General features: G+C 35.3%; 1 protein-coding gene across 9 annotated transcripts in view; it reads left to right on the forward strand.

Annotated features, from left to right (window-relative positions):
* Window positions 1-13,164, forward strand: part of Afg2a (AAA ATPase AFG2A) — a 360,481-nt gene that overhangs the window by 225,924 nt on the left and 121,393 nt on the right. The window contains exon 16 of one of the 9 annotated variants that reach the window (XM_013075892.3): window positions 1,493-3,253. The exons of the other annotated variants lie outside the window; for them this stretch is intronic. Coding sequence (XP_012931346.1) covers window positions 1,493-1,498 — 6 coding nt within the window. The 3' untranslated portion in view covers window positions 1,499-3,253. Of the gene's footprint in view, window positions 1-1,492; window positions 3,254-13,164 lie in introns of those variants that run through there. 9 annotated transcript variants of the gene reach the window in all.

Raw genomic sequence — 13,164 nt, forward strand, 5'->3', positions numbered from 1 at the left:
ATGAAAAAATGTTCAACATCACTGGTCATTCCAGAGATGCAGATGAAAACAACATTGAGATTTCACCTTGCCCCACAAAGAATGGCTGCTATGAAGAAATCAAACAATAACAAATGCTGGCGGGGGTGTGGAGAGAAAGGAACCTTTCTCCATTGTTGGTGGGAGTGCAGACTGGTGCAACCACGGTGGAAATCCATATGGAGATACCTCAGAGAACTGGGGCTAGAGGTCCCATTTGACCCAGCTATTCCCTCCTGGGTATCTTCCTAAAAGAATTAAAAGAATCATACCACAGTGATATATGTGCACCCATGTTCATAGCAGCACAGTTTGTAATAGCTAAAGCTTGGAAACAGCCCAAGTGCCCATCAACTGGAAACTGGATAAAGAAGATGTTTGTTTTTTATAAATGGAGTACTACTCAGCCATAAAGAATGAGAAACTAGAGTCATTTATAGCTAAATGGATGCATATTGAGGCCATACTCTTAAGTGAAATAAATAGGACACACATGTGTAAATACTGAATAGTTTCTGTAGTGTGAAAAACTGAAAGTGTAAATAAGGAAATAAAGGATTAAAATTAATAATTGATAATTTGAAATAAAAGATCCAAAGGTGTAGGGATGGCAGGAGGGAAAGGGGAAAGGGAAGAAGGGAAAGGAAAACTTACGAGAAAGAAAAAAAAAAAGGAAACAAAGTTTATGTGAATAGGGAAGGGTGCACAGGTAATGGGAAAAATAAGAGCTAAGATACATCATGTTCAGGTACAAGCACCCAATGATAAATGTAAATGAATTGTATACCTAAAATGTACCAATAAATATATAAATAAAAAATAAAATAAAATAAATCTCTATGCCTCTAACATATCCCGAAAAGCTTTTCTGTGACAACTCAAGAGTCTACTCCATGGGTGGGGCAGATTAAGGCCTCCATCTCTCTTTTAGGGAGACTTTGAACCCCATCCAGTGACAAGCATAGAACATGTTAAATAAACACTTGATAAACTTGGAGGGAAAAACTATTTTAAACTTATATTTAAGAAGTAGACTTCCACTGGTGTTTCATTTGAGAGGAGCTCCTCAAGTAATTGTCATTTCCTTCAGAGCACATTAGTATATTATATTCAAAATTATGTAAAGTTAGTTTTACTTAGCTCTATATTACTAGCTGTATGAACAAGAAATTGTGAGGTGAGCCAGGGATGAGGATATTCCTAGCACTCACATTGTTTTTGAGAAGTCAAATGTTTAAGTATCATAAGAATTCCTTTTATTTTTAATTAAAAAGTTATAAAGACTGATGGAGATGACTCTGGTACTTTTGATGAATGGGATTGCAAAAAGTTTACTTTAAAAATATTTTCATTTCACCTGGCAATTTGTTTTGCCCAATTATCATTGTTCTATAAAAGCCCACAAAGGCTCTGTATTTGAAGTAGATCTTTATTTGCTCTCTGAGCCACTCCCATTTTCTCTCCCTCTACGAAGAAGTGAAGCATTTTTTAAAACTCCTGAAAGGTCCAGAGAGGAAGTTTGTCACCAAATGGAGGAGAAATGTAGTCTAATAGAGAGCAGCTTCCAAAGAGAGACTGAAGCAAGCAGCATCCTTCAACCGACTTTACCCACCACCATCCATTCCCCTATGGCTATGGCCCTCATTGTCTTTGGCTTGTAGGCTGAAGCTCACAGCAGAAAAACATGTTGCCATTTAAAAGCAGGTGGGAATTTAGCTCAGGAGAAAACAAGTCTTTTTTTGGCCATAGCTGTTGTTTTCTTCTGCTTTCATTTTTAAGTTATTTGTAGCAGATTCCATTTTATTCATTTGTCTTTTATCAAATTATGCTGGTTACCTTTGAAAATATTTATCTCTGACAGGAAATCAACCATCACAAATATGTGTATATCTGATATTATTACTTCTGTGTGCCCTTGGGAACAGAGATGATGAGTAAGATATGTATTTTTCTCTGCGTACAGAAGTTTGCTGATACGGGCCAAAGATTGATACATGTAAAATGTGTGTTGAATTTTTATTTGCATGTTTCTTCTTTTTAGTGATTATCTCATTAAGGGAAATTAATTCACCTGATCCTCAACTCAGGCTGGTTTGCAGATTTTTCAGCCTTATGAAGGTGCAAAATGATAAGCAGTCAGTAGGACCTATACTTTGAATTTTAAATTTTGACCTTTACTCAGGCTAGCAATAAGTAGCAGATACTCTAGATGCTGGCCTCACAGTCAGTCTGCAAGTCAGGAGGGTAAACAGCTGATACTCTGTATTGTAGTATTGCTAAGCTGTTTTATATTCAATACATTAGGTATATGAAATTCATGTTCAGCTTAAGATATTTTCAGTCTATGATGTCATACCTTAGTATTCAACTGCTTTGAAACATCAAATTCATTACTCAATGCATTTGGACACAAAGATTTTGTCCCAGTACTTACCTTTTGGTACTTGACGAACAAGCTAGAACTTGTCAGTGTTTTTTGCCTCATTACTGCTTTTTCACTACTGCCTTTTCCAGCCAAAACAATTGGTATTTAGTACCTTTGTTCTTTGTCGCAATTCCTAGAATCAGTTAACAATGAGTACTGAGGTAGCTCTGTTTAAGACCCAGGTACCAATTATCCATTTTATAAATAATGTAGGCAATCAGAAGATTTTATTTCATGTATCAAATTTGAAGGTTCAACTCACAACAGAGTTAATAAAGTAGAAAAGTGGAAAGAGGTCTGGTGTTGCAGTTTAGTAGACCTTTACTAAAATCCTAGCTGTTTTCTTTCACGGTGGCTTTAACAAATATCCTGAGATAACAAATGTAATAACACCAAGAAACAATGCCCAATTTTTAAAAAATGCTTGATAAATGTTATTTCCCTTCACTTTGCTCTTATCAGGTCATTACTTATATTTACCAGTAAAACAGATAATTTGCTACAGGATGGTAATACATTTTGTATTGCTTCAATAATCGGGTAATATATTTGAAAGATAAATGTTTGCCTCTTATTTTTTCCTTTAAAATGTAAAAAATTTGCTTAATATTGGGAATTTTTAGGGTAATTTGTGTTTTAGTTCTAGAATGTCTAATGCAGTTTGTTAAAGTACATTTCAGTGTTTTTTAAAGCTTTAATTTCATGTAAACTTAGTGCATGTATCTCTATTTTAATATTAAATGATGTCTTGCCTTGAATTCTGTTCTGTATTCTGTACTCTCCTGGGTCCAGTAAAAGCTTAGTAATCACTTTCTAGTGTGCCTCATTAATTCAAGAAACGTTCTATTCACCGTTTTGGGCTACCATATTATAGTTAGCAAAAGGAGAGCCTTAAATTACTTTTCTATCTTGCTGGTTAATTTTTCTTCTGGTTTTTTTTTTCTCCCATAAAGTGAAAACAGAAGGAGCAGTTCTAACTACTTAGAATGTCCATACTCTTTCTACACGGTTCCTCTTGTGACAGTGTTCCCCAAACTAAGAATTAAAGACCAGTGTATTAGAATCTGATGAGAATTTACTGTTTATCTTGACCAACTTCCTAACAACACATATGAGATAAGAATAAGGATTCAGCATCAGGACAGGACACCCTTGGGATGGTCTCAAGCTCACCACTACTGCCATTGTTAAAAAGTAGCTGGCAGTAGTGTACCTGTCTCCAAAGTGAATCAGAACACCACAGCACTTAGCACCTCCTGCAACCTGCCTGCATTCTTCTCTTTTCACTTGATAAGAATGTGCCCTATGAAGACATGCTCCTATCACCATCTGGTCTTTTGTTCATATTTAAAATGTTATCGCTATCCTCTTTCTTGAGCTTTTATTGTAAAATTCAATATCTAACCTCAGAATTTCAAAATAATTTTCCTTAACCTTCTAAAATCACTACTTCTTGTCATCAAACCATTTTGACCACCTCACCTAGAAGTGACCTTTCCTTTTGAACTCCTTTATATTTTTTTCTGTTTTACTTGTTTAACTATTAGAATATTTTATAGTTATATTAATGTGACCAGCAGCTGTTTCATTCCCCCAAAGATTCTTTAGGGCCACGACTAAGCCTTACAATTCAGGAAGTCCAGCGAAGCAACTGATACCTCACCTTTAGTAAACATTCATGTTGGATAAATAATAGATTAAGATATTGGTTCTAAGTAATTCTACCAACCAAAAATGTTGACTTTAATGTTGATTTAAATGGCACTTTCAAGTTTTAATTGTCTTTTTACATACATTATTGTATTTGAGTACCCTAACTGTGGGAGAATTGATCTAATAAAAGAACTAGAGCTAAGAAAAAGCAATTGACTTTTCTGAGGTTCCCACAGCAGGTGACAAACTCAATAACAAAACCTAGATCTTTCATTTCTTCTTGACTCTTTATGATGTCCTCATCCCTTTGAGTCGATAGAATGAATAGTCTTTGAAACTGTTTGATAGTTTCCCTTTGACCTCTCTGAACCTTGTGGTTAGTGACTTAGCAAACTAACAGCATATATGAATAGTAATTGCAATTATCCAGCTGTCTTTTCATTCTAAATGTATATCAACTATTTTGAATTAGGAAATTCATTTCCCCAGTATTTTTAAGAAGACTTACAGTTGAGAGGAAAAGACATACAAACCAAACCATATAAACTAAATTTTGTATAACTGTATGTGGCATGACCTAGTGATGTGCAGAATACTGCAGGAGGAAGAAGGATTAACTGACACTAGCTGGGATTAAAGGGGATAGTTGATGTCCAGAAAGGAGTATTTGAGCAGAGTCTTAATAGATGTTTAGGAGTTCCCCAAATAGAATATTTCTGGCAGATAGAGATGCCTGAAAGAACACGGTGTGACCTAGAGTCAGTTAGGTTGAATGTGACTGGAAGAAAATCTCTTTATATGGAAGTAATTGGAGATAAGGCAGAAAAAGCATGGCAGATTTAAATGTAAAGGAACCTAGATATCATCAAACTTCTTTTTCTCCTCTAAACAACAAAGAACAAGTGAATAATATAATGAGTTGGATGGTCAGATTTGTGTTACTGAAAGATTGGTGGCGTATGTGTTCAAAGATACAACTAGCTAGCCAACCAAGCACTTTTTTTTTTAAAACAAGCTCTTGGTATATAGTTTAGTCTGGCCTTGAATTCACAGTGAAGCCCAGGCTGGCCTTGAATTTATGAAGATCCTTCTGCCTCAGCCTCCTCCTTAGTGCTGGGAATACAGGTGTGCACCACCATACCCAGCTCCAAGCACTTTTATGTGAATAAAAAAAGGATGTTCCTTTATGTCATTGGTGAAAGCTGCCTCCTAGAGCAAAGAGTTTGTCAAGTGGAGCACAATCTACGTTTCATTCTTTATTCAGTCCTTAACCAGACACCCTTGTGTAAGCACAACCTTCATGTCTATGTATGACTCTCATTTTTGTCTTATCGACCTTTGTATCGCTCACATTACATAATGTGTTACCTCATATAGAGTTGATACATGTTCACTGAGTAAACAGGTTTCAAAGATTTGCCTCTGAGCCCTTGGACAAAAATAGTGAATATTAAAGGTGTCTTCTGTGTAATATTTGTACCTTAATTCTGTTATGCAGTATACTACCTATATGAATTGCCAGATTATTAAAAATCAGGTGGATTATGTATGCATGTTCTGTAATTTGTAACTTTGAATATAAACTCCTATGGCAGTAGGGTGGCGAACCTGTAGCATGCATGTTATTTGTTTTTCTTTTAAGACAAAAATGTTAATGTATGAGTTGTTTTTCTAAACTATGACCTCAGTATTCAGGTTTAATTCCAGTGTTGGCACTTTGTGGTAACTAAGTGGGTTTTGGGTTGCAGTTTGAGCACTTGTCTCTAAAAGGTTCATCATCACTGTCCTAGGGTAAAGCTCTTATCCTGCAAAGCCCTTTTCCTGCAACTCTGTTCAGTGGCTAAAATATGACTGCTCCATTATAAAATGAATTGTGAAAAGATCCTTCAGAGCAAAAGTCAGCATATACTTAAAGTAGATATTTGAGACTAACTTTTCAGCCAGTCCTGCAGTGCTTCCCTTACCCTCTTTTCAGGTGCTTCACATGCTAAGTGAAGAAACTTCATTAAAGCCAACACCTGGCTTGCCCATATACTACAGTATGAGTTCAGCCAGATAAGGGTGGTCTGTACTTCAGAGTTGTCCAGATTAGATAAGATCATTCGTATAAGGTGCTTAGGAAGTACACACAGTAAGTGTTCAACAAATAATTTTATTGTATTTTTATAATTAGCTAATTAGTTTCTAATATTAAAATCTATAATTTGCCTAGTTTTTCCATATTTTACCTTCAATTTTATGAATAATCATAATGAGCATTTCATGCATAGTTTTTAGTTTCAATGTTGTATTCTTTAAATTCACACTATATTTCATAGTTATATGCAGCATTTATTTCAACCCGTTTATAAAAACAATCCCTATTTTTAGTTTTTCCTTGTTAAAAATATATAGTATTTTTTACTTTTCAAATGTGTAAAGCTAACATTTTTTTACAGTCTGTGTAATATTCTAACTGTGCTGGCACCTTTATTCTAGAATTCCAACCTCCAAAACTAAGGCTTAAGCCACACAGTCTATGGTAATAGACTATGGTATAGTCAGTCCTTACCTCAGATTGGAAATACACTATCCCCTTCCCAAAAAAATTCTGTATTAGTCACCTTTCCCGTTGCTAGAAAAAGTACCTAATGCCCACAAAGTACAGGAAGAAATGGTTTATTTTCACTATTCCACAGGTTTCAGTCCATGATCGCCTGGCTTCAAAGCAGAAACATCTGATAGAAGGGCATCCCAGAGCAAAGCTGCTTAGCTTGTGGTGGCTAGAAAGGACAGCAGGGGAACAACTTGAGAGAGAGGAAGGGATAAGGAACTAGATCTAGACCCCAAGGTCATTGCCTTCACTGACTACCCAGACCTACCCAGAAATGTGCTTTACTAATCCCCTGGGCAGCACCCTGGCCATTTGGGCTGACAGTATCTACTTAACTGTTATAAATTCCAAAAAGCAAAACTTGAATTTGCCATGGACCAAGCAGTATGCTGAGTCCACACAAAGTGATGTGTAGGCACACTCTGCTGTAGCCTTTTACCATTTCTTGGACTATGAGTCTCTTTCCAGCACTGATTGGAGCTTTGCATCTTTTTTGTGTACTGTATGGTTAGGCCTTCAGTGCTTATGTCTGTACTAAATAAAGTACAGGATTCTATTTCTTGTCATTTTCCCCAAACAATACAGCATAACAATTATGTACATCATACTAGATTCTGTACAAATTATATACAGATTTCTACTCCTTGTCATTTTCCCCCAAAACAATATAACAATTATGTACATCATATTAGACATCAAAAGTAGTCTATAAACAACTTAAGCTGTACAAAAGGATGTGCATAAGTCATATGCTAATACTACACTATTTATTATAACGGCTGTGAGGATCCTCAAATGTTGATATCCCCACACATCCCAGAACCAATTCCCTAAGAATACTGAGGGATGACTATGTTTTGTTTTGGCAGCCCAGGCTGTCTAAAAGAATCGGTTAAAGCACACATCAGTGTAGCTTAGGTCATTTTAAATTTTGGGTTTCTCTTCTGGTAACTAATAAATGATTTCTGTTAATTAGCAGTCATTAATTTCATCCTGAATTGTCAATAGGAATCAGACAGTTATAAGCAATTCCTAGTTTACCAGCAATATATTGGCACTTCCTTTTTAAGAATTCAGGATACATTTTTTTCTGGAAAGTGCTTCTATGTTTATTTCAGGGTAACCCCCTAAAATATATAACACCTGTATTATAGGTAGCCTAAAAGTAGTAGGTTCTGGCAGCAGAACATGTTCGGTTACAGGTCATTAGAAATAAAAGGGGGCAGATTTTTATCTAGGCACAGAACCAGCTGGCTTTGTATGAGATTGAATTAGACCCTTTGTCTTTATCTTTTAAAAATAGCTTTTTACCTTACATGCCACCCCCAGCATGTTCTAGACCTTCTTTCTAAATTTATTTTTTTTACCATCCCAATCAGTTATCTAATATGAAATGAATGATTAGATCAATTCAGAATCATATTCAGAATTATCTGCATTGTAGGAGGATAAAGTTTATTCTCCCAAATGAATCTCTAACTGGCATATTTTCAGGGTATATAAAAAGTGATAGAAACTAAAAAATCTGATCTGCTTCCTATAGCTTTTCTTCCTCTTTATGTTTACTCTTCTAGTGACTTTTGAGATACTTATCTCAGAGTTCCTTAGATTCTTCCTACATCAAAATTGTCTACATAAAAGCCATTCAGTAACCTAATAAAATGGTATACAATTTGCAGAAAGGATTTCTGTCTTTTCTATTGTAAGCAATTACATTTTCACATTGCTGCTATCAAAATGCATGATACATTTATTAGTCTACTGTCATTTTAAACACTGGTTATATTTTACTGAATCTTATTAGCATCAGGGACGTTGAGGTAGAAGCTAAAGAATAGCTATAGAATATTCTCTAGTAAGTGATTTTGTAACTGAGAAATCCTTATTTTGGAAGAGCGTTTAAAAGTGTCTCTTTAAGCTCACTAGTTCCTCAGGGATATCTCAGGCCAGGGCCTGAAGAACAACTGGGAGGAGCTTGGAACTTTTCACCTGGATAGTTGGTAGCTCCACATTAAACAGTAAGACTCTGATAACAAGGTTTTACTTCTGAAAGGATATTGGTGTAAAGGCCAAAATTTAAGAAGAAATTTATAGTTAAAAATGTAAAAAAATGGAGTTTGCCACACAAGCATCAAAAAGACAACTGAACTAAGAGTAAATTTGACCAATTTCTGCTCTTTATAAGCTTTTCTTTATTAGACCTTTTTAATGCAAAATGTGTAAATGTATTATATATAGAAGTTACCAAATAAGAGATTTCAAAAGAAAAATATTTAAGCATATTTGCTCACCCCTCCCCAGCCTGGGATATACATACTTAAGACCATGTATTTTTAGTCATTTGTTTACAAAATGTGCTGAGTATTATTTTTTATTATTAAAAAACCAAAATTCCTTTTTTTTTTTTTCTTGGTACTGGGGGATCAAACTCCTTGAGCTTGCGAGGTAGGTGGTGGCACAAATGATCTAAATCCCCGCCCCCAAAATTCCTTTTTTCAGTGATACATTTATATAATTTGAAAGTTATATATGAGATTCTAATCTCTAAAACTTTTGTCTCACTAGAAAAATTAGGAATGTTCATTCTACCTTACTAAAAGATAGGCCTTTAGCAGATATAATTACTGTATTTCACATGGCATTTTAATTTTTTATAGGAACAGACTTTTTGGAGTGGTTATAGGCTTACAGAAAAATGTGAAATCCAGAGTTCTGTATACTTATTCCCCAGATTCCCCTGTTTTAAATTTTTTTCATAGTATATTACATTTGTTATAACTGTTGGCCAGCATGATAGCTATTATATAATACTATTATTAACTAAAGTTTACAATAAGGTTCATTTTTGTGTTGTACATTCTGTGGGTGTAGACAAATGAATAATAACATATTCACCACAACTATATCATACAGAACAGCTTCTCTGTTCTAAAACTGCACTGAACTCCATGTCTTCATCCCTCCTTTTCTTTGTCCAAATCCCTAGCAATCAGTAATCTTTTTCACTGTCTCCATAGTTTTGCCTTTTCCAGAATGTCATAGCCTTATCATTAGACTCTTCTTTCATTAAGCAAATGCACTTAAGGATCTTCTATGTCATTTATGACTTGATAGCTCTTTTCTTTTTATTGTTGAATAATATTCCACTTTCTGGATGTGCAGTCACCTGTTGGAGGGCATCTTGGTTGCTTCCAAGTTTTGGCAGTTATGAATTAAATTGCTGTAAACATTTGTGCAAGTGTATTTAGACTTAAGCTTTTACTTCTTTAAGGTAAATACTAAAGAATATGATTTCTAGATTGTATATTAAGGGTGTGATTGGTTTTCAAAGAAACTGCCATGCTGGGGTTATAGCACTTGCCAGGTATTATCATTTTGATTTGAATTATCCCCCAAAACTCATGGCTTGGTTGAGTCAGGTGTGGTAGAGCACATCTGTAATACCAGGACTCTGAAGGCTAAAGCAGAAAAGTCATGACATTGAGGCCAGTCTGATCTACATAGGGAGTTCAAGGCCATCCTGTATTGTGCAGCAAAATACTGTCTTTAAAAAAAAAAGGAAAGAAAACAAAAATGTGAAGGAAGAGGCTTAGTTGCTGATGGCCTTTTGAGAATAATGGGATCATGAGGGCTCTAACTTCATCTATGAATTAATCCACTGATGAGATCATAATTTGATACCATTATAGGAGGTGAGGGAAACAAGAAATGGGGCTTAGTTGAAGGGTGTGGGTCATGGAGCATGACCTTGTGTACAATATATTGCCCCTGTCTTCTTCCTTTTTGCCCCTCTCCCATCTTTTCCTCTTTCTCACTGCCATAAGGTGTGCAGCTTTGCTTCCGCTGTGATATTCTGTATTGTTCAGGCCCATAGCAATGAAACAAGCCAACTATGGACTGAGACTAAGAACCAAAATAAGCCTTTACTCTTTTAAATTGTTTATGTCAGGCATTTTGTCGCAACATGAAAGCTGACTAACCTACCAAGTATGCACTGGCCCTGGGTTTGATATGTAGCACTGCAAAATAAAAAGAAGAAGAAAGAAAAAAGAGAGAGAGAAGAAGGGAGGGAGAGAAGAAGGGAAAAGGAGTGGGCAGGCCAAACTGTCTGCAAAAGTGGCTGAGAATGAAATGAGCAGAGGATAAAAATGAGAGTTTTTGTTGTTCCATATCTTTGCCAGCATATTGTATTGTCTGTCATAGATTCTAGCTATCCATGTTATGTATGGTATATCGCTTTTAATTTACAGTTCCCTATGACAAAATACATCTTTTCATATGTTTACTTGCCATTTGTGTATCTTCTTTGATGAGATACCTATTCAGATCTTCTGTCAGTTTTTTAACTGTGTTGTTAATTTTCTTATTGTTGAGTTTTAAGAGTTATATATTTTGGATTCCGGTCCGATTACAGAATTCTTGTTGTTTAGACCAAAAATTTCCCCTAAAGTCTCATGTGTTAAGAGATGGGGCTGCTGGAAGATTATTGGATCATGGGGGCCCTAGATACATCAGTGGATTAACCATAGGTGAGTTTATAGTTGAAGTGGGTCACGAGGAGCTTGCCTTTGGAGTCTCCCGCTTTCTCACTCTCTAACTCTGGCTTTTCCTGTTCTCTTTGCTTTCTAGCTGCTATAGATTGATCACTTTTCCTGCCCTAAGTTCCTTTACCATGCCATTTCTGTCTATGAGCCAGCTGACCATGGACAGAGCTCTGAAACTATGAGTCAAAATAAACCTCTCATCCTTAAATTGGATATATTTTCTAAATATTTTATTCCAGTCTGTGGCTTGCCTTTTTATCACCCAGTGTCTTTCACAGAACACAAATTTATAATTTCAGTGAATTATATTTAGTGAACATATATTTTCTGTAGCAAAAGATGTTTAAATTTAAATTTATAATGTTTATAGATAAAAATTACCATATTAGCTCATATTTTTGTCTTCATTTGTCATTGTAATAATTTATAAATTTTAATGTCAAGGGAGAATTACTCCCACAAAGAACTGTTATCTGTGAGGTAAACATACACACCTCTCTCATCCCACCATCTCTAATATTATGCTCCTATATTTTTGAAGTACATACTTCTACCTGCATGAATAGAAAAAACAAATTCTTCTTAGGAAATGGGACTCCCTACTCAATAGGACTTTTAACTTAGGCACATGTGGTATTTTATATGTAGATCACACACCACAAATAGCAGTCTTATATAGCCATGTTCTAATTGTTCTGTTGTTTTCCTTCTGAAGAAACCCTCCAACTTCATTTGCTGTCGTAGACAGCCATCATTTACATAAACAGATTAAAGGTTGAGGATTCCTCTACTGTGTTTCATTTTCTGTGTAAGATCTTGTCTTTAAAGCATTATTCATTGCTTTCACCACTCCTATCAACTACAACCATGGTTGTCTGTTACGTGACATTTTAAATGATATGTACCGCTGCAACCCCCACATACACACACAAGTTATTTTTGAATGAGGAACGTAGAAAATTTTAAGGACATTTTGTGGTACAACTACAGCTTTATGAAGCTATTTCTTTGAGTCATCTTCTTTCAGCTAGAAGACCACCCATCTAAAAACCCATCTTGGATTACCTCTAACTTTCATTAGATACCACTTCTAGATATTCAATAATTTCTTGCACATTTCTGTTTAATGAATAGGCTTTTCTTTAAAACCTCATTATAACAGAATTCAGTAAATGGAGCTGATTTTGAGAATCTTGACCAATGAATGAACATTCCCATGTAACAGGTAATTTTGGCAACTTTTAAGTTAAAATTTAGCCCTTGATGGTAATAGGAAGTTTATTGAAATGAATGTGTACAGTGTAATAAAGCAGTATTAAAAAGTTTTTTGACATTTCTTTCTTGTAATAGTTTCTGATGGTTGGTCATTGGTCCAGCATGTTCACTTTGAAATCTCACCCATGTGTCTGCTGTTACCTCATACTCTCTATTTCTGTAAGTTCTCCTTTCACTTCAGATCTGTTACTGCAAAGTGTTAGAATGTGTGCTTCTTCACTGTAGCCTTTAAGACTGTGGCCCTTCATTAATTTCCATAAAAGGCTTTGACCCTTACAAAAATGCTGACCTTACTCTATGGTGCCATAGTTTTTATTATTCTGATTGAAGCACTTTCTGTTCTCTTTGGTGGCCACATTCTCTACTTGATCCCAACATTCATCTGGATGATGGCAAAAGAAAAAGTGTTTACATGCCTTCTAACAAAAAATTCCTTCATGGGCTCCAAACTGAAGTCAGATTTTACGCAAATATGCAAACTGTGTAATTTTCAATGTGACATTAAATATGTTTCAAAATCCAGTATATTCAATTTTTAAGAACTTAGGACTTACACACTGGGTTACTCAACACACTGTTACACACTGAATTACACACTGGATCGCTGTTGTCACCTGTCTTGACAGAATAGTAGAAAAAGATAAGTGAAAGAAGTT

The sequence above is a fragment of the Heterocephalus glaber genome, unplaced genomic scaffold (assembly GCF_053883595.1).
Source record: "Heterocephalus glaber isolate CG9 unplaced genomic scaffold, H.glaber_assembly_v1.0 deba00001586, whole genome shotgun sequence".
Classification (NCBI taxonomy): Eukaryota; Metazoa; Chordata; class Mammalia; order Rodentia; family Bathyergidae; genus Heterocephalus; species Heterocephalus glaber.